The 21,142-nt window shown below is 42.5% G+C and overlaps 2 protein-coding genes across 2 annotated transcripts; one reads left to right on the top strand and one right to left on the bottom strand.

The window, feature by feature from the left end:
• Positions 1–2,018: 2,018 nt before the first annotated feature.
• LOC141997824 (olfactory receptor 226-like) lies at positions 2,019–2,777 on the bottom strand. Its single transcript, XM_074970288.1, has one exon. The coding sequence runs from the start codon at positions 2,775–2,777 to the stop codon at positions 2,019–2,021; it is 759 nt and encodes a 252-aa protein (XP_074826389.1).
• Positions 2,778–18,608: 15,831 nt separating this feature from the next.
• Positions 18,609–19,532, top strand: LOC141997476 (olfactory receptor 6F1-like). The gene has a single exon (XM_074969859.1). It carries the CDS (start codon positions 18,609–18,611, stop codon positions 19,530–19,532), a length of 924 nt encoding a protein of 307 aa, XP_074825960.1.
• Positions 19,533–21,142: the final 1,610 nt, after the last annotated feature.

The following is a 21,142-nucleotide window of genomic DNA, read 5'->3' as shown; positions in this document are numbered from 1 at the left end:
CTTCCTGGTCTCAGCTTCCAGCCCTCCTGGGTTCTTATTAGTCCCCTCTTCCATGTTTCACAGCCATAATTTAACACAAATCAAATGTGAAATTTTAAAGTCAGAATTGAGTTCCTTCACTCTATAGGTGAAATTCATCCCTGTAGAACACAGGACCTGATCACCAATTAGAACCTATTTTGGCTGGGATTGTCAAAAGACTTAAAGGGAGTTCATAGATTCCAAGGCCAGAAGGGACCACTGTGATCATCCAGTCTGACCTCCTGTACAGCACAGGCCAGAGACCTTCCCCCAAATAATTCCTAGACCAGATCTTTTAGAAGAACATCCACTCCTGATTTTAAAAGTGTCAGTGATGGAGAATCCACCACAACCCTTGGTAAGTTGTTCCAGTGGTTAATTGCTCTCTGTTGGGGCTGACCGCAAGTTACCTTGGCCTGTTGTTACAGAATGGTCCAGGTGGAGCTAGTGGTGAACAGGCTTTGACCTGCTGGGCTGGCTTGCAGCCACTCTGACTGGATAATCAAGTAAAGAGATAAGTAGAGCCTAAGAGTGTAAAGTGGGAATAGAAAGTGGGAATAGTGTTTCCTGCCAGAGCCTGCTTGTGGACGAATACATCCCCTGAAAAAGAGATGATGATAAAAACGGCTATGAGAATTTCTTTAGACAAACAGTCTCACCTGCGGACCTTGGCCTTGTGGGTGCCCAGGAATTGCCCACGCTGGAGCAGTGTCTGCTACAAACCCTCAAGGACAAGGCTGGAGGGTCCGGGACTGTCTGCAGCAGAAGGGGTGTAAGCATTGATTCTTGCTTGTTTCATTGCTGGAAAGCATGTATTTAGTAACGCGGCAAGGCTGGGAAGCTTATTATACTTTGGCAATAAAACCGTTTATACTTATACACCTGGTGTGGCTTCATTGAGTGTATCCGAGTCCTCCCCCGACTTTGGCCTGACACCCTCACTGTTAAAAATGTATGCCTTATTTCCAGTCTGAGTTTGTCTCGCTTCAACTTCCAGCCATTGGATCATGTTCTACTTTTCTCTGCTACCAGGGAAGAATCACTGCTTCCCAGTATATGCCCAATTCTTTGTTCCTAGATTACATTTAGCTGTATTAAAACCTATATTGTTTGCTCGCACACAGTGCACCAAGTGATCCAGATGGCTCTGTATCAGTGAACTGTCCTCTTCATTATTTACCACTCTCTCAAATTTTGTGTCATTCTCAGACTTTATCAGTGATGATTTTATGTTTTCTCCCAGGTTATTAATAAAAATGTGAACTAGTGTAAGGGCCAAGAACTGGTCCCTGTGGGACCCCACTGGAAACACACCCGTTCAGTGATGATTTAGGTGTTCAAATACTTTTGAAAATCAGTGGGAATTGGGCACCTAACTGCCTTAGGCCAAGTGACCAAAGGAGTTAGCCATCCAACTCCTACTAGAATACAATGGGATTTTGGCACCTAATTCCATTAGCGTCCTATGCAACATCCCTAACTTCAAGGACTTAAAAAGTACTTTGACCTTATCCATCATACGTCACAGTTCATGTCAATAACGTCACAATCAGATCCCCACAATCAGAAATAAGGCATAAATAGAGTTAGTTACTCTACTGTGAGGAACATGGTTTGGCCCAATATTATTATAAATGGGGTCAGTTCAGTAAGGTTTCACCTTCCCATCTGGGTATCTCTCATTGAATCAATTCCCTGCCATTGCAAGTGTGTTGGGCACTGTAGCACCTCAGTCCCTCCTCTTCTCCCATAGTTGAGTCTCCTGTGGGCTGTAATACTTTGGTCTAATTTTGGTTGTTGGGTTTAGTGTGTAGGGGCTGGGTGGTGTTGGTCACCTGTGGTATACAGGAGGTCAGATTATATAGCCTAGTGGTTCCTTCCGGTCTTAAACTTTGTGACTCTTTGACTCTATCCCCATTTGACTCTAACGATGAAGACCAAGCAGTTGGCTTTGCTGCCGAGCGCTCTTCTCATGGTCTCCCTCACTTTCCTGTCCCTTAGGCTGTAGATGATGGGTTCAGGAACGGGGCCACCACTGTGTACAAGACAGACACCAGCTTGTTGAGGTCAAAGGTGCTGACAGCCCTGGGCCATGCATACATGAAGAGGGTGGTGGCATAGAACATGGAGACCACCACCAGGTGGGAGGCACTGATGAAGAAAGCTTTATGATTCCCAGCTGTGGATGGGATCCTGGCCATGGTGGAGAATATGCAGATGTAGGAGGTTCCTGTCACTAGTAGGGACGTCACAAGGACAGACAGCGCTGCCACAAAATCCAGCGTCTCGATGGTGGAGGTGTCTGTGCACGACAGCTTCAGGAGGGGCAGGAGATCACAGAAGAAGTATTGGATGGTGTTAGCGCTGCAGAACTGCAGCCTGGAGATCATCACAATGGATGGGAAGGAAGCTAGGAAGCCACTCAGCCAGGAGCCCAGGTTCAGCACGGTGCAGGCTCTGTGATTCATAAGGGCTGGGTAGTGCAGCCGATGGCAGATGGTTAAATAGCAGTCACAGGCCATTGCCGCCAGGAGAAAACACTCAGAGGAAGCCAGGGACAAGAAGAAATACAGTTGAGCCATGCATCCCCCCAGAGAGATGACCTTCTCCCCCAACAGGAGGTTGGAGAGAAGTTTGGGAACAGTCACCGAGACATAGAAGATTTCCAAGAGGGAGAGGTTGCCCAGGAAGAAATACATGGGGGTGTGAAGCTGGCAGTTCAACTTGATGGTCACAATCAGGACCAGGTTTTCCATGAGGGTCAGAACGTAGATGGTTACAAACAGCACAAAGAGCAGCCACCGATGCTCTGGGAGCCCTGGGAAGCCCAAGATGATGAAGTCAGTGTGTGAGGAGTGGTTTCCCTTTCTCATCTCCACAGTCTGCTTTCCTCACTGCCAAAACATTAATTGGGAAAAGTGACTGAATGGAGGGATATGGGAGCATGTGGGGAAAAAATTCAACCCCTGCCCAAGCCTCCCTAAATCCTACTTAATATTACTTATTCACCTACATCCAGAGACCCTTACTCTATGGCTACTCAGTGTTCCTTCCTTCCTTCCTTCCTTCCTTCCTTCCTTCCTTCCTTCCTTCCTTCCTTCCTTCATATTTTTTTGTAAGAGTATCCAGTTTTGAGAGCTCATTCTTAATCTTTCCCTGTTTGCTGTATAGGATGTTGATCAGGTGGTTCCGCAGAAGTTTCCTACTACAGGACAGGCCCAACAAAGAAAATAACATAACGCCACTAGCTGTCATCTTCAGCCCCCAACTAAAACCTCTCCAGTGCATCATCAAGGATCTACAACCTATCCTGAAGGATGACCCATCACTCTCACAGATCTTGGGAAACAGGCCAGTCCTTGCTTACAGACAGCCCCCCAACCTGAAGCAAATACTCACCAGCAACCACACACCACACAACAGAACCACTCACCCAGGAACCTATCCTTGCAACAAAGCCCGTTGCCAACTGTGTCCACATATCTATTCAGGGGACACCATCATAGGGCCTAATCACATCAGCCACACTATCAGAGGCTCGTTCACCTGCACATCTACCAATGTGATACATGCCATCACGTGGCAGCAATGCCCCTCTGCCATGTACATTGGTCAAACTGGACAGTCTCTACGTAAAAGAATCAATGGACATAAATCAGACGTCAAGAATTATAACGTTCAAAAAAGCAGTTGGAGAACATTTCAATCTCTTTGGTCACTCGATTACAGACCTAAAAGTGGCAATTCTTCAACAAAAAAACTTGAAAAACAGACTCCAACTAGAGACTACTGAATTGGAATTAATTTGCAAACTGGACACCATTAATTTAGGCTTGAATAAAGACTGGGAGTGGATGTGCCATTACACAAAGTAAAATTATTTCCCCATGTTTATTTCGCCCCCTACTGTTCCTCAGACATTCTTGTCAACTGCTGGAAATGGCCCACCTTGATTATCACTACAAAAGGTTTTTTTTCTCTCCTGCTGGTAATAGCTCACCTTACCTGATCACTCTCATTACAGTGTGTATGGTAACGCCCACTGTTTCATGTTCTCTGTGTATATAAAATCTCCCCACTGTATTTTCCACTGCTTGCATCCGATGAAGTGAGCTGTAGCTCACAAAAGCTTATGCTCAAATAAATTTGTTAGTCTTTAGGGTGCCACAAGTCCTCCTTTTCTTTGGGACATGACATTATTTCTAAAAGGTCAACATTGTAAAATCAACAGGGCTGCATTAAGTGTTCAAGCCTTCGTTACCTCAAAGTGTTATCTCCATCTATGAACCTCTGAGACAGCTGTGTTCCTCTGTGACAATGCAGATCACTAAGCCCAGGACAAAGAACCTGAGATCTGGGGAGAAAGCACTCTCTGTTGAGGGGATCTGGCTATGGATCAATTTTCTGTAGATGGTACAGGGTGAGGGGACTCTATCTTGGAAAGTGGTGACTCTGAAAATGACTTATGGGTCATTGTGGATAACTAACTGGGGAGTGTGATGCTATGGCAAAGAAAGGTTTATATGATCCTTGTAGGTCATAGGTAGGGAAATACCAAGAAGGTGACAGGAGGAGATATTACCTCTGTATATGGCATTGGTGGCCACTACTGCTGTACTAGTTGGAATTTTCAAATGCACTGAAGGTAGTTAGGAGAATGACTTCCAATGAATTTCAATTAGAGTTGGCTGACTAGTTTCCTTAGAATATTTAGAAAACCCTAGAAAAAATGCATATAATACACATTGGTGAATGAGATGGCAAACAAATCTGGATTATATTTAGGGTTATTTTGAGAAATCATATCAACATATAGACAGTGTGAAAATGGAGGCCTCCTGCCCTTGAACAAAAGAAGCGATATCTAACAGCACTGGACTATAAGTTCCACTTTAAGTGGTGTCCCAGGCTCAGCTGGTGAGTGGACTGAAATACATGAACTCTCCAGTCCATGTATTTTATCTTACTGTGCAATGAATATTTAGCTACAGGAAGATTCTGTAGAGCACAGATATAAGAAAAAAATCTCCTTATAATTTCAAATATGGAAATGAATGCCCTTCATTTTTCAATGTAATTGTAATAAGAAATGTCCTATGTATGTGAATAATTGATGTCTGTTGTATATTTGCTTACAGCCCATTCATAACATCAGAATGTAAATGAAGTTTGTATTGTACCTTTTTATCCCCCAATCTTTTGGAAAGTATTGTACTTATTTAAGATAGGATTTTTCAAAAGAGTGCAAGAAAATGAGACATCCAACTGCCTTTGCAGTGTCCTAGCAGTGAGGGTAATAAAACATTGTAACAGTTTGCCAGGGAAGTTGTGGACTCACAATAACTTGAAGTATTTAAGGCAAGATTAGATCTCTTTGTAAAAGGCATGCTTTAATCCAGCATCTGGGAGAAATTCTGAGGCCTGTATGTATTTGTGTATGTGGGTTTGTGGAGTCAGCCTGGATGGTGGTGGTGATTCCTACCTGCCTTGCAGCCTGTGAAAATGTGAGTCTATGAATCCACCTGTTCATCCCCCTTCTTCATGGCCTTGTGGACTCAGGTTCCCAAGCCTATGCTTGAGCGTCCATCTGGGTTTACAATTGCTAGACCAGGTCCCACAGCCATGGTAACATGTCCATATTGCATGATGCAGAACTTCTGACTCAGGTTTGTGGGTTGAGCTGTGTCCATCCAGCAAAATGATAGTGCTTGGAGCCAAGTCACAGCAGGACGTGGGCTCTGACCCGTGCCCCTAGTATAGTCCTAGGACCCGGGTCCTGAGTGCTTGCTGACTTAAGTCAGACTGATTTGTGTGTGGACAGAAGAGGGTCTTGGTCTCAAACCCGTGTCAGACACCCAGGCTTACTGTGCTATGTAGACATACCAAGAGAGAACAGATTTGCCTGCATTGCCCTCAACATTCTAATAAAACTTGCATTCAGACAATGACTATAATCAAATGCCATGCTTCAGGGCTTCAGCTGGTCACATGCAAGGGTCAGGAAGAAGGTGGGATTTGTTCCCCTGCTGCTCCGTATTCTGTGGGTGGCAGTGGTGGTGGTTTTGTTTGTTTAAACCTTCCTCTGAAGCATCAGAGATTGGAAACAGCGGGAGACAGGACACCGGACATGGTGGGTCGGAGATCTGAAGTGGTACAGAAACTTCTTTCTCAAGAGCTTGGTTGGTATGTCTTCCTCATATGATCAGGTCGAAATGATCCTCAAATGTCAGGTCAGGAAGGAATTTTCCCCTTGGGGTTTTTTTACCCTCCTCAGCATGGGACATAGATTGCTTGGTACAATCATCTGGACAGATCTCAGGTGACCAGTTCCCTGTCCTTGCAGGGGCCTTGGGCATTGGTGTCACCTCGGTCTCTCCTGGTCTCTGCCTGTGGCTCACAACAGCTTAGTCTCTTAAGGACTGAAAGTCTAACCCAAGTAATTGATCTCAATATATGTGTAACTGGATGAAATTCAATGGCCTGTGATACACAGAACGTCAGACTAGATAGTCTAATGGTCCCGTCTGGCTTTACACTATGACTTTCGATTCAAGGAGGTTGCTTAACCCTCTTAGACCTCATTGGTAAAACCCATTTCTCAGTCACCAGAACTGGCCAAATGTTTTCAATGTTTCACATGATATTTCATCAAAATCAAAATGTTTCATGAAAACAATGTGATTTCAAATAATTTAGCTTATTTTTACAGAAATAATCTGAAAGTAAATGAAATAAAATGTTAGTTTTGTTGCTTTTCAAACTAAATATTTTGTTACAGAATAATAAAAAACGTCCCCAAAATCATGCCAACTTTTTTGGAGACATACATTTTTATTTTTCAATCAGATCTGTTAAATCACACACATTTGGGATTTGGGCCTGTGCATACTGGGGAACAAATTTGGTCCTTACAGCATCATAGATGATGTAGTTGGGGTTTACCAAAGGCTCGTGAGTGAGATTCAATAGAATTTTTGCACTTAACTCCACTTGGTGTCTTTGGACATCCCACCCATAATTAGAGCTTCCTGGAAAATGGACTGTCCATAACATAGGAAATTCCAATAGCTTGACATTTCTTTTCATACTGAATCAGGATGAAAAGATGAACTACCAAATATTTTTGTGGAATCAAATGTTCAAAAAATTTTAGTCTCAGAAATGTCAAAACATTTCATGTTGATCAGAACTAGAGCAGGTCAGAACCCAGAATTTCTGTTCCATTAGAATTTCCAAAATGTCATTTTTTTCTTTTATTCTGAATGAGAACAAAAATAAAGATTTCAGAATTCCCTACAGACCAAAATTCTGATAGGTTTTTTTGTATAAAAAATCAAAACAAAAGTTGGACAGCCCAGTTCTCCAGTTGTCCTAGGAAGACAGATGACCCTTGTAGATTCAATACTCAGAAGAATTGAAAGAATGTTCTGCAAGGGACTGGTGGACAACAGCATGGTGTGCTGCCTTCCCAGAGCTAAAGGCTAGTCTACACTAATGCTTAGGTTGATCTAAGTTCAGTTATGAAAGTTACATAACTGAAGTTGACATAACTTTGATCAACATACAGCAGTGTCTACACCACGCTATGTCGATGGGAGACGCTCTCCCATCAGTATAGCTTCCATCCCTTGGGGAGATGGAGTACAGATGTTGACAAGAGAGTGCTCTCCCATTGACTTAGCATGTCTTCACCAGACCCGCTAAATCAACATTGCTGCATCGATCGCAGCAGTGCCGATTTAGCCAGTAGTGTAGACATGGCTTAAGACTGGGTGGCTTGGTGGTCTGAAGTGGTACAGAAAATTCTTTCTCAAGAGCTTGGTGGTATGTCTTCTTCACATGAAATAAAATAAGGCTTCTGAAGTCAACAGGCAAGGATCCATTGGTGGTGGTTCATAATACACTAATGACATTGTGCTGTGGGATATCTCACAATAGATGACTTCTGGGAACTTGGAAGCATGCTGAAGAAGAAGAACATCCAAGCAATCTTCTCTGAGATCTTTCCTGTCCCATGAATGAAAGAAGACTGAATGAAGAAGAGTGTGGAGGTGAAGGCTGGCTAGGTAAGTGGTGTAGGGTACAGGGTCTTGGTTTTGTGGAACATCAGTCCACTTGCTATGGAGGGGGGATATATAGTTTGGATGGAGTCCACCTCAGTACAAGTGGGACCAGTCTTCTTGGGGACAGGCTGGTTAGAGTAGTCAGGAGGGGATTAAACTAATAGCAAAAGGGGAGGTTAAAAAGAGGGAAGATATGAGCACTCAGAACAAAATGGAAATATTGAGAACAAAATTAATCAAGGAACCAAAGGACATGAAGAGAAGAAATTACTGAACTGCCTATACACGAATGCTAGGAGTCTGGGTAACAAACAAGGGGATTTGGAATTGTTCGTTTATTAGAATAAATTTGATCTGTTTGGTATTACTGAAACTTGGAGGGATGATTAATGCAACTGGAATGTTAAAATCAATTATTATAACCTATTCAGGAAAGATCAAATAGGGAATGGCACTGTAGGTCATAAATGACATTACTTGTTTCTGAGTTACTGATAACTTGGAAGAAAATGATCTTAAATGCTTATGGATCAATGTCCTAACAGACAAAGCACAAGATGGTTTCTGCTACAGACCACCAAATCACAACTGGAAACAAGATGATCACCTCTTTATGCACCTATCTATAATGTGCAGAAAAAAACCTGTGATCATGGGGCATGCCAATGTGAGTGACATATGCTGGAGGTTATTTGCTGTCAGTCCTAAAACATCCTTGTAATTTCTAAACATCATAGATGACAATTTTCTAACTCAATAAATGTTGCATTCTGCATGGGGTAGTTCTACATTAGACCTTATCCTGACAGATAAAGAGGAACTGATCACAGACTTAAAAATGAATGGTAGCATAGGTACTAGAGATTATGATCTGATTACATTTATAATGTGAAACCAGAATAAAGTCCATATCAGTAACATATATTACTCCTGAGGGAATTCTGTATCACTGCACACACAAAGAATTCATTTGTCCTGCAGAATTTTTGCCAGCCAAAACTACATTCTTCCCCAGAAGTGCTGGGCAAAAGGAGGAACTGCAGCACTTTTGGGGCAGAATGTATTTTCTGGGGGGGGGGGGGGGGGAGGGGGATGCTGTGTGTGTGCAGTAGTGCAGAATTCCCCCCAGGAGTAGAAGTTCATCACAGTGGAGCCAAGTTAGGACAGAGTGGGGCTACCGGGGGGGGCGGTGTCACACACTGGGGTTCAGAATGGCTAGTGGGGGGACAGACTGGGGCATGGGCTCAGGAGCTAGTGGGGTGACAGCATTGAGCCACGGCCTGAATAGTGGGGGTGCAAGGCCACATGGGGATGGGGGGATGGGGCAGGGGCAGATACGCCTGACTGAATGGGAGAGGCTTGGGGTAAGCAAGGGTCTGCATGGGGGAGGTGTCCCAACTCTGCCCCCCAATCCAGCCCCTCCCCCTCAAAAAACCTCTTCCATACTTCTCCCACCCACACCCAACAACCCTCCAGGTTCACTCCAAGTTCCTTCCTTCTCCCTCAGCTCCTCCATTACCCCTGACTCCCCCAAGCCTTTGCACTGCTTCTGACAGGTGCAGGAAATACAATTTGGTATTGTAATTTAAATGAATTACTTAAAGTTCTGTATTAATATGCCTAGTAAGGAATCTATTTGTTAAAAAAACAATTACCAGAATCTTTGTGTGTGTGCGTCTGTATCATTACAGACATACTTGCTGACAGATATTTTGAAATAAGTTACCAAAATAATTGAAACTGGCATGATTATATTGTGTTATTTTGACAAATAAAATATGCAGAATTTTAAAATATTGTGAGCAGAATTTTTAATTTTTGGCACAGAATTCCCCAGGTATTTTATATATATATATATAGTTATAGTTATAGTTAGTTATAAAATGTGGTGCTTTAGTGGGACCAGATTCACAAAGCTAAAAGCAATTATGAGCCAGATGAACAGAGACAAAGAGTTTAATCATGAAAATGTAAATGATGCTTGGGAATAATTCAAAAAACACTTTACTAGATTCCCCTAAAAGCCACGATTCCACAATTGAGGAAAAATGTGCTGGTTTAAAAATGACCTTGTTTAGAGGGAAAGTGAAGGCAGCTATAAAAATTAAGAAATAATAAATGAAGAAAGTAGTAATAGTAATGAATATAAAGCAGAAGTTAGGAATTGTAGAAAAATAATAAAGGAAGCAAAGGCACACAAGGAGAAATCTATGGCCAGCAGAGTTAAGGACAATAAGGCATTTTTACAATATATTAAGAACAAAAAGAATCCTGTCAATGGTATTGGTCCATTAATAGATGGAAATGGCAGAATTATCAATGATAAGAACATAAAAAAGGCCATAATGGTCAGAACAATGGTCCCTCTATCCCAGCATCCTCTCTGCTAACAGTGGCCAATGCCAAGTTCCTCAGAGGGAATGAACAGAACAGGTAATCATGGAGTGATCTTTCCCCTGTTGCCCATTCCCATCTTCTGGCAAAACTCCAGAAAAGGCATAAGTGTTCAATAAATATTTCTGTTCTGAATCTGGGGATAAAACAGATGATATAGTTTCATCATATGGCAATAACAACACTCTTTCCATTCTGCTGATATCTCTGGAGGATGTTAAACAGAATCTACTAAAGTTAGATATTTTTAAACCAGCAGGTCCAGAGAACCTGCATCTAAGAGTTGTAAAATACCTGGCTGAGGAGCTCATTGGACTGTTAATGTTGATTTTCAATAAATCTTGGAATACTGGGGATGTTCCAGAAGACTGGAAGAAAGCTAGTATGCCAATTTTTAAAAGAGGTAAATGGGATGGCCCAGGTAATTACAGACCTGTCAGCCTAACACTGAACCCTGGCAAGATAATGAAGTGGCTGATATGGGCCTCAATTAATACATAATTGAAGGGCAGTAATGTAATTAAAGCAAATCAGCATAGGCTTATGGAAAAGAGATACTGTCAAAGTAATGTAGTGATATACATATTTGTAATGAGATTACACATTTGGTTGCTAAAGGTGATTGTGTTACCATAATACACATAGACTTCTATAAGGCATTTGATTTGGCATCACACAATGTTTTGATTAAAAAATAGAGTGACCTAAAATTAACATGGGACATGTTAACTGGATTAAAAACTGGCTAAGTGATAGGTTTCAAAATGTAACTCAAATGGGGAATGGTCCTCGAGGAGGGGTGTTTCCAGTGGGGTCTGGCAGCAATCAGTTGTTGGCTGTATACTATTTAGCATTTTTAACAATGACCTGGAAGAAAACATAAAATCATCACTAATGAAATTTGCAGATGACACACAAATTGGAGGAAGGGTAAATAATGATGAGGACGGGTCACTGATTCAAAGTGATTTGGGTGACTTGGCAAGCTAGGCGCTAGCAAGCAATGTGTGTTTTAATGTGGCTAAATGTAAATATATACATCTAGGAACAAAGAATGTCGGCCGTACTTGCACAATAGGGGACTGTAGTGGGGCGGCTGCCCCACTCCTGGAGAACAGGGATTGAAAGCAGCCAAGCTAGGCTGATTGAAGAAGCAGTCACAGCTGTAGCCAGCTCAATTAAGGCCCAGCTGGCCCTGATACGAGGGCTGTGGGGCCAAGAAACAGAGGAGTCTCACTCTAGCCCTGGAGTGGGATGGGCTAGCTGCCTGAGATTAAGGGACCTGAGGCAGAGCAGTGCTGGGGAAGGGAAAAGGGAGCTGGGGAGCTCCAGCCTGGTAAACCCCCAGGCTGCAGGCCTTGTTGAAGGCCTACAAAAGGTACTAGGGGCTGCAGAGATACAGGCTGGGGATAGGCAAAGGCAGCAGGTCCTACCTCCTTGCCAATGATGAGTGGCCATTACAGACTGCAGTCTGCCCCAGTGAGTGGGGGCTAGATGATGACTGGCAGTAGCCACTGAGGCAAGGTGGGTTTAGAGGGTTGGGGGTTCCCCTGGAAGGGGAGACCCAGAGTGTGGGGGCACTGCAGTGGGGCAGCACCCTGAGGTAACGGTAAGATCATTTTCTTCCAAGTTATCAGTAACTCAGAAACAAGTAATGTCACTTATGACCTACAGTGCCATTCCCTATTTGATCTTTCCTAAATAGGTTATAATAATTGATTTTAACATTCCAGTTGCATTAATCATCCCTCCAAGTTTCAGTAATACCAAACAGATCAAATTTATTCTAATCCCCTTTTTGTTACCCAGACTCCTAGCATTCGTGTAGAGGCAGTTCAATAATTTCTTCTCTTCATGTCCTTTGGTTCCTTGATTAAGGGACACGGGGCCTGAGGCAGGTGAGACACCTGCCAGCAGAGGGCTCTCCAAGGCCTGGAAAAGAGCTAATTCCCAGATGACCAGCAGGAGGCGTCGCACTGGTGAGTCTTCCAATCACTACAGGGACTCTACCCTGGAAAGCTGTGGCTCTGAAAAAGGTCTGGGGGTCCTGGTCATGCTGTGGCCAAAAAATCTAATGTGACCCTGGATTGCATAAATGGGAGGCTCTTGAGGAGGAGCAGAGAAGTTGTTTTACTTCTCTATTTGGCAATGGTGGAATTGCAGCTGGAACCCTGTGTCCAGTTCTGGGGCCCACAATTCAAGAAAGATGTTGACAAATTGGAAAGAGTTCAGCGAAGAGCAAAGAGAAACTAGAAAACGTGTCTCAAGGAGTTCAAACTACTTAGCTTAACAAAGAGAGGGAAAAGGGGTGACTTGACTGCAGTCTCTATGCACGGAACAAGTATTTAATAATGGGCTCCTCAGTCTAGCAGATAAAGGTCTAACATGATCCAATGGCTGGAAGTTGAAGCTAGACAAATTCAGATTGGAAATAAGGTGTAAAATTTTAACATTGAAAGTAATTAACCATTGGAAGAATTTACCATGCTAGATTCTCCATCACTTATAATTTTTAAATTAAGATTGGATATTTTTCTAAAAGATCTTCTCTAGAAAATATTTTGGAGAAGTTCTATGGCCTGTGTTATACAGTTGGTCACAGCAGATGATCACAATGTTCCCTTTGGGACTTGGAGTCTATGGAATCTATGGTTTGTTAAAAGTTCTGATGGTGTTAACATGTTCCAGTGGAACTGTTCTGTCAGAAAACTTTTGACCGCTCTACTTCCAACACTTCAGAATGAAATATTTCATTTCAGTATCCCTTCAAAATCAAAAATATTTGGTATTAATGAACATGTTGACTTAAAATGGTATTGAAACACATCATTTTAATGTCAATGTGTGTCTATTTTATTTTCAAATAAGGATTTGATTTTTAAATGTATTTGTTTCAATTTGATTTTGGAAACAGAAAAAATGTTTTGATTTTTTTTTTTACTGTCCAACTTAAATATGTAGCTTTCATTTTCCAACAGAAAATTGAGATATTTTGTCAAAATTGACATTTTCTTGTGGACAATTTGATTTCAGCTATTCTACATTTTCTGATATTAAGATGTACTGTGGAAAAAAAGATTAGCTTGCTTCTCCTAGCTCAATTATTTATCTATCAGCAATGAACTGCCCCTTACCACACCACCTGGGGTTTCTTTGCCCTTCCTTTTATGGTTTGTGTTCTGGCAGATTGTGAAATCAATGGTGAAGGGAAATCAAACCAATGTGAAGGAATTTATTCTGCTTGGCTTCCCTAGCTCTTGGTATCTACTGATCTCTCTCTTCCTGCTATTCTTGTTCACATACCTCTTGATGGCCATGGGAAACATCTGTAAACAATCCCTGCATAATTGGCTACTCCTGCTCTATTGAAGGAATAAATGTAGATAGACACCTGAGGTCACTACATGGAGGGTATTTTGGTGCCTCAAGATACACATAGACACATTGGCGCCTAACTCCCACTGAAATCAATGGGAGTTAGGTACCTAAATACCTTTGAGGAGCTGGGCCTCAATGGGATTTTCAAAAGTACCTAAGCAGGATAGCCATGTAACATCCAAAGGGAGTTAGGCACCTCATCTGTTCAGGTGCTTTGGAAAGTCCTCTTAGGCTCCTGCTGCACCTTTATGTGCATAAACACCTGGCCTACAAGATCAAAGTGTGAGTGGGCACCTCACTGTCTGGCTGCTGTTTCTCCTGCAGAGGTTGCCTGGTACATGAGGAGGGAATGACGAATACTTTGTGCTTTATTTTACTGTTCTGTATTTCAAGACTACAAACCACTTTCTAACTCAATTGAGTGAAGGGAAACAAAAAAGGAAATGTGTTTTTGAGAATGAAATGCAGTGTCTACTAGATTTCAGTTCAGGGCAAGAGAATGAGACATGGGCACCTATAGTTCCTGATATCCCAAGTCAAACTGGGTCAGATCCCCAGTGAATATAAGTTAGAATTGCTCAACTGAAATCAATAGAGGTTTGCTGATTCACACAACGCGAGGATCTGGTCCATGCAGTTTGACCAGGGTAGTGATTCCCCTCTGCACCTCTAAAATAAAGGCACATGCTATGTTCACATGGGGCAGGATCCTGCTCCTATGCCAGTGCAAATCTGGAGTAGCTCTCCTGAAGTCAGTGGAGTTACACTTGTGTAAGCCCAGTGTCAGTGAGTGGATGATCAGGAGAAGAGACTCTGGTTTTTGGCCCATTGGAGTCAATGGGCCTGATTCTTCCTCTCATTCACCCCATGTAAATCTGGAGTAACTCCACTGCACTCAGTTTGGCTGATTCCCCTCTCACCCATTCCAGCATGAATCTCCCCTGTCTGTGCCTTGGTTTCCCCATCTGTAAAATGGGAATCGTGACCCTGACCTCCTTGGTAAAGTTCTTTGCGAGCTACTGATTTAAAGCCCACTATAAGAGCTGAGAGTTGTTGCTATTGGTTGGCTGCCTAAAGAATCTGTCCCACTGCGCTCTGTTATTCAGCCAACTCGTCTCAGGACTGGATCCACGAATAATGATGGAGGTTTGACATGCGGCAAGAGCATGTAGAAGTTGCTCAGAATTTAGTGCAGAGGAAATCTATGAAGGTAGGTATGTGTGAGTTTACAAAACCCATGTGGGAATTAGAGCCAGCTTCTCTGAGGATTGGCTCTCGAATTATTTGGTTCATGGCCCCTCAAGCAATTCCCTCTGTAGTTCTGAGAAAGTCTGTGAATTTCTCTGAAGATTATGTCCCAAGGTGGCCGCCTGAGCTGATGAAATAAGCCATCCTGAATTGAACACTCTTACGTTGCCTGAATGGAGCACCTAAGAAGACAGTAGTATATAAGAGAGATAAATAGACTTCAGTGCCATAGGGGAGAGAGAAGAAGACAATAGCATATAAAATACATAGTTCATTTTCAATTATAAGTATATACTAAGATATGCTGATAATCTATTAAGGATATTGGATGGCTGACTTTATTAGAGCAGGTTTGTGTGCTTGAATCTTTTGAAAATATTCAAAAAATGTGTCAGAGAAGCAGAATTATTGTCTGTGTTTAAAAAATAACTGTTGGTTTTTTCTCTCCATGCTTAAGAGAGCACCTTTTTTCTACATTTGATGTGATAGCAATTATGTTTCATTCAGGATGCATCCACAGAACTGCCACCCACACAGTGAGTATTCTGAAAGTTCTTTGAGTATCTACTCAGAATGCTTATAAGTTACACCGGTTTAAATGAAATCAGATGTGGTGGTATTATTATTCCTAGCATTCAAATTAATACTAGTTTAGCGGAAGTCGCACAAATCCCTCAAATTCAATGGATTTGTGTTCATAATTCCCTCAAGCGTCATAGAGCATGCAATCCTATGCTTCTGCATTGCGCTCACTCTCCAGTATAAAAACGTTAGGCCATTTCGCTTTTGGTTTCTGGTCAGTTTGACCTTCTTGCTGTCTTACAAAATAGTTGTAGTTTTGCAAACTATGCAGAGATATTCTGTTCTATTTTGGCAGGTCTAATCTTCCCCCAAACTTAGTCTGAGTCATATACGGTGACTTTAGAGGGGAAAGAAAGAAAGACCAAGATTCTAGTGATTGTATCACCAACAGAATTGTTTACTACAGTCATGTCAGTGACTCTTGTGAGAACATCTTGAAGACAGTGCAGTTTGCAGAGAGGCTAATTAAACTGAAGAAAATGGGATCACACTTCATATTAGGGTTCCCTTTCTAAGTCCTTTAGAAACAGGCTTGGAATTATCGGATTTTTATCGGTAAATGACAAATGTTGATTTCACTGCACACCCAGAAAATGACATCAATATATTTCCATCAATAATCCAAATTAACAGTTAAGGAAGGAAAATGCTGCTTAAGGGTATTTGCTCTGCTTATTTTGACAAGTGATGTTGACAGAGTTTTAACAGTTATAAACCTTTAACATTCTGAATCTCAACATCTACTGTCATTAAATAATTGTCTGACTCTGCTCCATTGTCTGGCCCACATAATGAACTGCAACTTTGAACATTTAATTGATAAAAATGGAAATAAACACTTAACAGCATAATATTGTGCAAATATGAAAATCAATGCTTAAAAATAACTTTGATCGCTAATATCAATGCTTATGGGGAAAATGAATTCTTCCATGCCTATTGACAAAGTTTAATTGATTTTAAGCATGTTAAAGACATAAGCAGTATATGTTCCCAGGGTTATAAGAACATCAGTAGAAAGTTTCAGAAGTGGTTATATATTGGGTTTATAAACACATTTGGAGTGGTTAGCCTCAATACAAATTGGGTAAGCATTTATTAAAGCTTCAATTAATCCTTTACAAACTATGTATGAATGGAACCTTAATATAGAGAATACCCAGAATTAGAAGTGAATGGAGTCTGGAAATCGGGGGTACCATCATGGTTACCCATGGCTCAAAGGAGGTATAAGTCAAATATGCACTCCAACAACAGAGGATTGTTCTTTAATGTCTCAAGGCAGACATTCTGTTCATTCCCTCTGGGGCACCTGGCATTGGCCGCTGTTGGAAGAGAGGATACTGGGCTAGATGGACCTTTGATATCCTAGAATAGCAGGGTTGGAAGGGACCTCAGGAGGTCATCTAGTCCAACCTCCTTGCTCAAAGCAGGACCAATCCCCAATTTTTGCCCCAGATCCCTAAATGGCCCTGTCAAGGATTGAACTCACAACCCTGGGTTTAGCAGGCCAATGCTCAAACCACTGAGCTATCCCTCCTCTATGACCCAGTATGGCTGTTCTTATGTTCTGATGTTCTAGCTCTGGAGGGAGTGTGAGCTAATAGCTTAGAACAGTGGTTCTCAACCTCTTTTTTTCCATGGACCACTTGAAAATTTCTTAGGGTGTCAGTGACCACTGAATGATCTTTCCAAACGTTTGTACCATTAGCTAACTGTTGTAAAGTGATTTGGATAAAAGCGCGATATAAAAAAACCTTAATGTATTTTTTGTGCTACAAATAAAAGCACACAATTCATATTTTAATATCGGTAGTCTTACCTTTCTAATGCAATGGATGTGCCTCTCCCCGACCACAGCAGCCCCCAAGCTGGGGCTGGAAAGGAGGGTCGTCTCTCCCCGGCATCCGCAGCCCTGGAGCTGGGGAAAGTCACCTCTCTGGCCGCTGCAGCCCTGCACTTCCCAAATTCACCCCACCCACTCTTCTCACCCTGCTGCCCCTCCCTCCTACCCCCTATTCCCTCCAAGACCACAACCTCACCTTACATGTGCGTCTTCTCAAGGGTCAAGGCACCTAATTAGTGAAGCCACACCTTCATGGCTCCACTAATTAGGTGGGTGGCCCTTCATTCTCTTGTGTGCGGCTGCCCAGATGGTCACCTTAGAGGGAAATATCCGTGGACCACCTGAAAGGAGCTTGCAGACCACTAGTGCTCCGCAGACCACAGTTTAAGAACCTCTGGCTTAGAAAAAGGAATCACGATGCTTCAGTTCTGTTTTCCAGCTCTGGGAGTGGGATGCGGTCTAAGGGTTCTAGGGCTAGAAGTCAGGATTCCTGGGTTCCATTCCCAGCTCTAGGAGGGAAATGGGGCCTCGTGGTTAGAGCAGAGGGCTGAGAGCAAGAAATCCAGGATCCTGCATCTGGCTTTGGGAGGTCAGTTAGGCCAGGTTTCTTGGCTCTGTGGGAGGAGCAGAATCTAAGGCTGGGATTTTCAAAGGAACCTAGGGAAGTTAGGTGCCAATCTGCCATTGAAACTCTAGTTCTCAGAGATGACAACATACTCACATCTCCTATTGAGAACTGAATGTGCACTACTTCACTTAAATTGTGTTCAGTATCCTGTAGGATACTGCTCTTTAATGTGAGATAGGGGCTCTTGTCAAGATAGGATATCTTTTTCCTAAGAGAGAAGCTCTGGTTCAACCATTAGCTACTGGGCTTTGGTGAAAGGAATTACCCAACCTGTGAGATACAGGAGGTCAGACTGTATAATCCCTTTGGGCTTTAAAAAAATAATATAATCTATCTACATGACTGCTCAGTTTGTTAACAATGAGCTGCAATTAACCAAGTCACCTGGGTGTTTCTTTGTCTTCCCTTTATAGTTTCCTGTGTCTTAACAGTTTTAAGAGGGCACCCAATGGCAAAGGGAAATCAGACCAATGTGAGGGAATTCATTCTGCTGGGGTTCCCTGGCTCTCGGTATTTGCAGATTGCTCTCTTCTTGCTTTTCTTGTTCATGTACCTCCTGACGCTGATGGGAAATATCACCATCATCTCCTTAGTGGGGATCCACCGCCACCTGCACACCCCGATGTATTTCTTCCTCTGCAATCTCTCCTTTTTGGACATCTGGTTCACCACAGGCTACATTCCCAAAACTCTTGCTCTCCTAGTGTCCCAAAGCAAAACCATCTCCTTCCCCAGTTGCCTCCTGCAGATGTACTTTGTCTTCTCCCTTGGCTGCACCGAATATCTACTTCTGTCTGTCATGGCCTATGATCGCTATCTGGCCATATGCCACCCATTGCGCTATAGCTGTATCATGAACAGCACTTTGTCCATTCAGCTGGTTCTTGGATCATGGGCAAGTAGCTTCCTGACTACTTCTGTGCTGGCGTTTCTGATCACCAGGTTGTCCTTCTGTGACTCTACCATCAACCATTTCTTCTGTGATGTAGATTCTTGGATAGAGCTGTCCTGCACCGACACACGTCTCGCTGAGATGGTGTATATTACCGTCTGCTTTATTGTCGTCCTTGGGTCCTGTGCCGTCATCCTGGTCTCTTATATTTACATCATCTCCACTGTCCTGAGAATCCCATCTGACCAAGGCTGGCAAAAGGCCTTTTCCACTTGCTCTGCCCATTTCACCGTCGTGGTTTTATGGTACGGCTGCTCCATCTTTCTTTATGTCAAGCCTTCCAAACAAAACTCACTGGAAATGAACAAAGTTGTCACCCTCTTGAACACTATCATGACACCATTGCTTAATCCTTTCATTTACACGCTAAGGAACAAAGACATTAAAGAAATCTTGATAAAGGCATTCAGTAGGACATAGGGTGAAAAGACAGCAAGTGTAAAAAATCGGGGTGGGGGTGGGGGCTAATAGGAGCCTATATAAGAAAGACCCAAAAAATCAGGACTGTCCCTATAAAATTGGGACATCTGGGCACCCGAGTAGGATGATACTATTGCCCAATGGCCTGGATATAATTGATTTAGGCAGGCAGTGACAGGAAATCAAGTGGGGGAAAATGGAGACGTTTTGACATTTGTTTTCATTCCAAATCACAGCAGAAACAAGTATTTTCCAAACATAATGTGAAATGGAAATTGCAAAACAAACCCATTTCAAACCGTTTGTTTGGAAGGGAGAGGGAATCAAAATTCCACTTCAAAATGTTTGTTTTGCAATGTACGTTATTCCATTTATTTTAACATTGTCATGACATGTCAGTGTGCACTCTATGGCATGCCTTATTATGTCAAGTTTTCACAATATAATAAAAGTCAATTTTCTTTTCTCATTTATTTTTTCTCTTCCCTTTTTCCTTTTCACAAACCAACCAGTTTTGGAGGGCAGCTGCTACTTAGCAGAGATTGGAGCAGTTTGCTTCCTCGACAATTTTGAGAAGAAATTTAGGATAAAAGTGTGAAAATGGCAAACTGCCTCATTAGAACAGAAACAAGAGCCCTTTTGATCTAGAAAGAAGATATTTCAATCTCTTCTGAGTGGTGACTGTCAGTTTTTTTTAGTATAATAGAAGAATACAATTCAATAATAGACTATTTCAATGTACATTGTGAAAAATAACAGAAATAATATAAACATGAAAAATAAATTTTGAAAGAAAAATATCTACTCTAAAGCTTAGATTTCAAAAGGAGCCTAAGAGATCAGCTACCCAAATCCCATCAGAAGTGGCTGGCTAACTATCTTGGGATCCTTTTGAAACTGCAGCGTAAATTCTTCCCTCTGACCTATTCCCTAGTACGCTGATCATGAGCATCTATGGTTCGGTGTGTAGGGCACTGAACTGTGAGCCAGGAAAGTTTGGGTCACTCTGTGACCTTAGTTACACTGATCTAATCTCAGAGAAACACCACTGCATTTAACAGCTGGACTCCATAGTGAACGAGATAAGAAGTTTTTCGGTTTTCTGGTTCTTTTCACAGCACTTCCAGGTACTTGTAGTGGGTTTGGATTCTGTGCCTCCCCTTCCCCATCTGTTCCTTAACCTCTTTGAGAATCCCACGTGAGCAGTGCTAGGCATTCTTATATTAAAAAAACTAGAGATGTCCGTGTCTATGGGCCTGATCTCTCCCCCCTCCCCATTTTCTCTGGTCTAAATCAGGAATAGCTACCCTTACCTCAATGGGAGCAAATTGGCCACACCTACCAATGGGGCCAGATCCCCAGCTGGTGTGAATCTGCATAGTTCCAGTGCAGACAGTGGGCCACCTCCACTAATGTCAAAGGGATGAAATGCCCAGCTGTTGTAAACCAACAGAGCTATGTCAGTCAACAGCAGCTGAATACCTGGCACCATCAGCAGTTCCTGACTAAGAACTAGTCAGTGGGCTGACCCTGCCAGCTGTTACTGAGGAAAGTACTTCTTACCCCAGTAATCTCATTGTTACCAATGAAACCACTGCTGTCAGCAGACT

Source organism: Natator depressus, chromosome 13 (assembly GCF_965152275.1).
Source record: "Natator depressus isolate rNatDep1 chromosome 13, rNatDep2.hap1, whole genome shotgun sequence".
NCBI classification, from domain to species: Eukaryota; Metazoa; Chordata; order Testudines; family Cheloniidae; genus Natator; species Natator depressus.
Note: the sequence above shows the minus strand (reverse complement) of the source record. Positions and strands in the feature narration are given on the sequence as shown.

Excerpts from the sequence above, each read along its gene's own strand:
- LOC141997824 (XM_074970288.1), bottom strand. The coding sequence starts at position 2,777 with ATGGAAAACCTGGTCCTGATTGTGACCATCAAGTTGAACTGCCAGCTT.
- LOC141997476 (XM_074969859.1), top strand. The coding sequence starts at position 18,609 with ATGGCAAAGGGAAATCAGACCAATGTGAGGGAATTCATTCTGCTGGGG.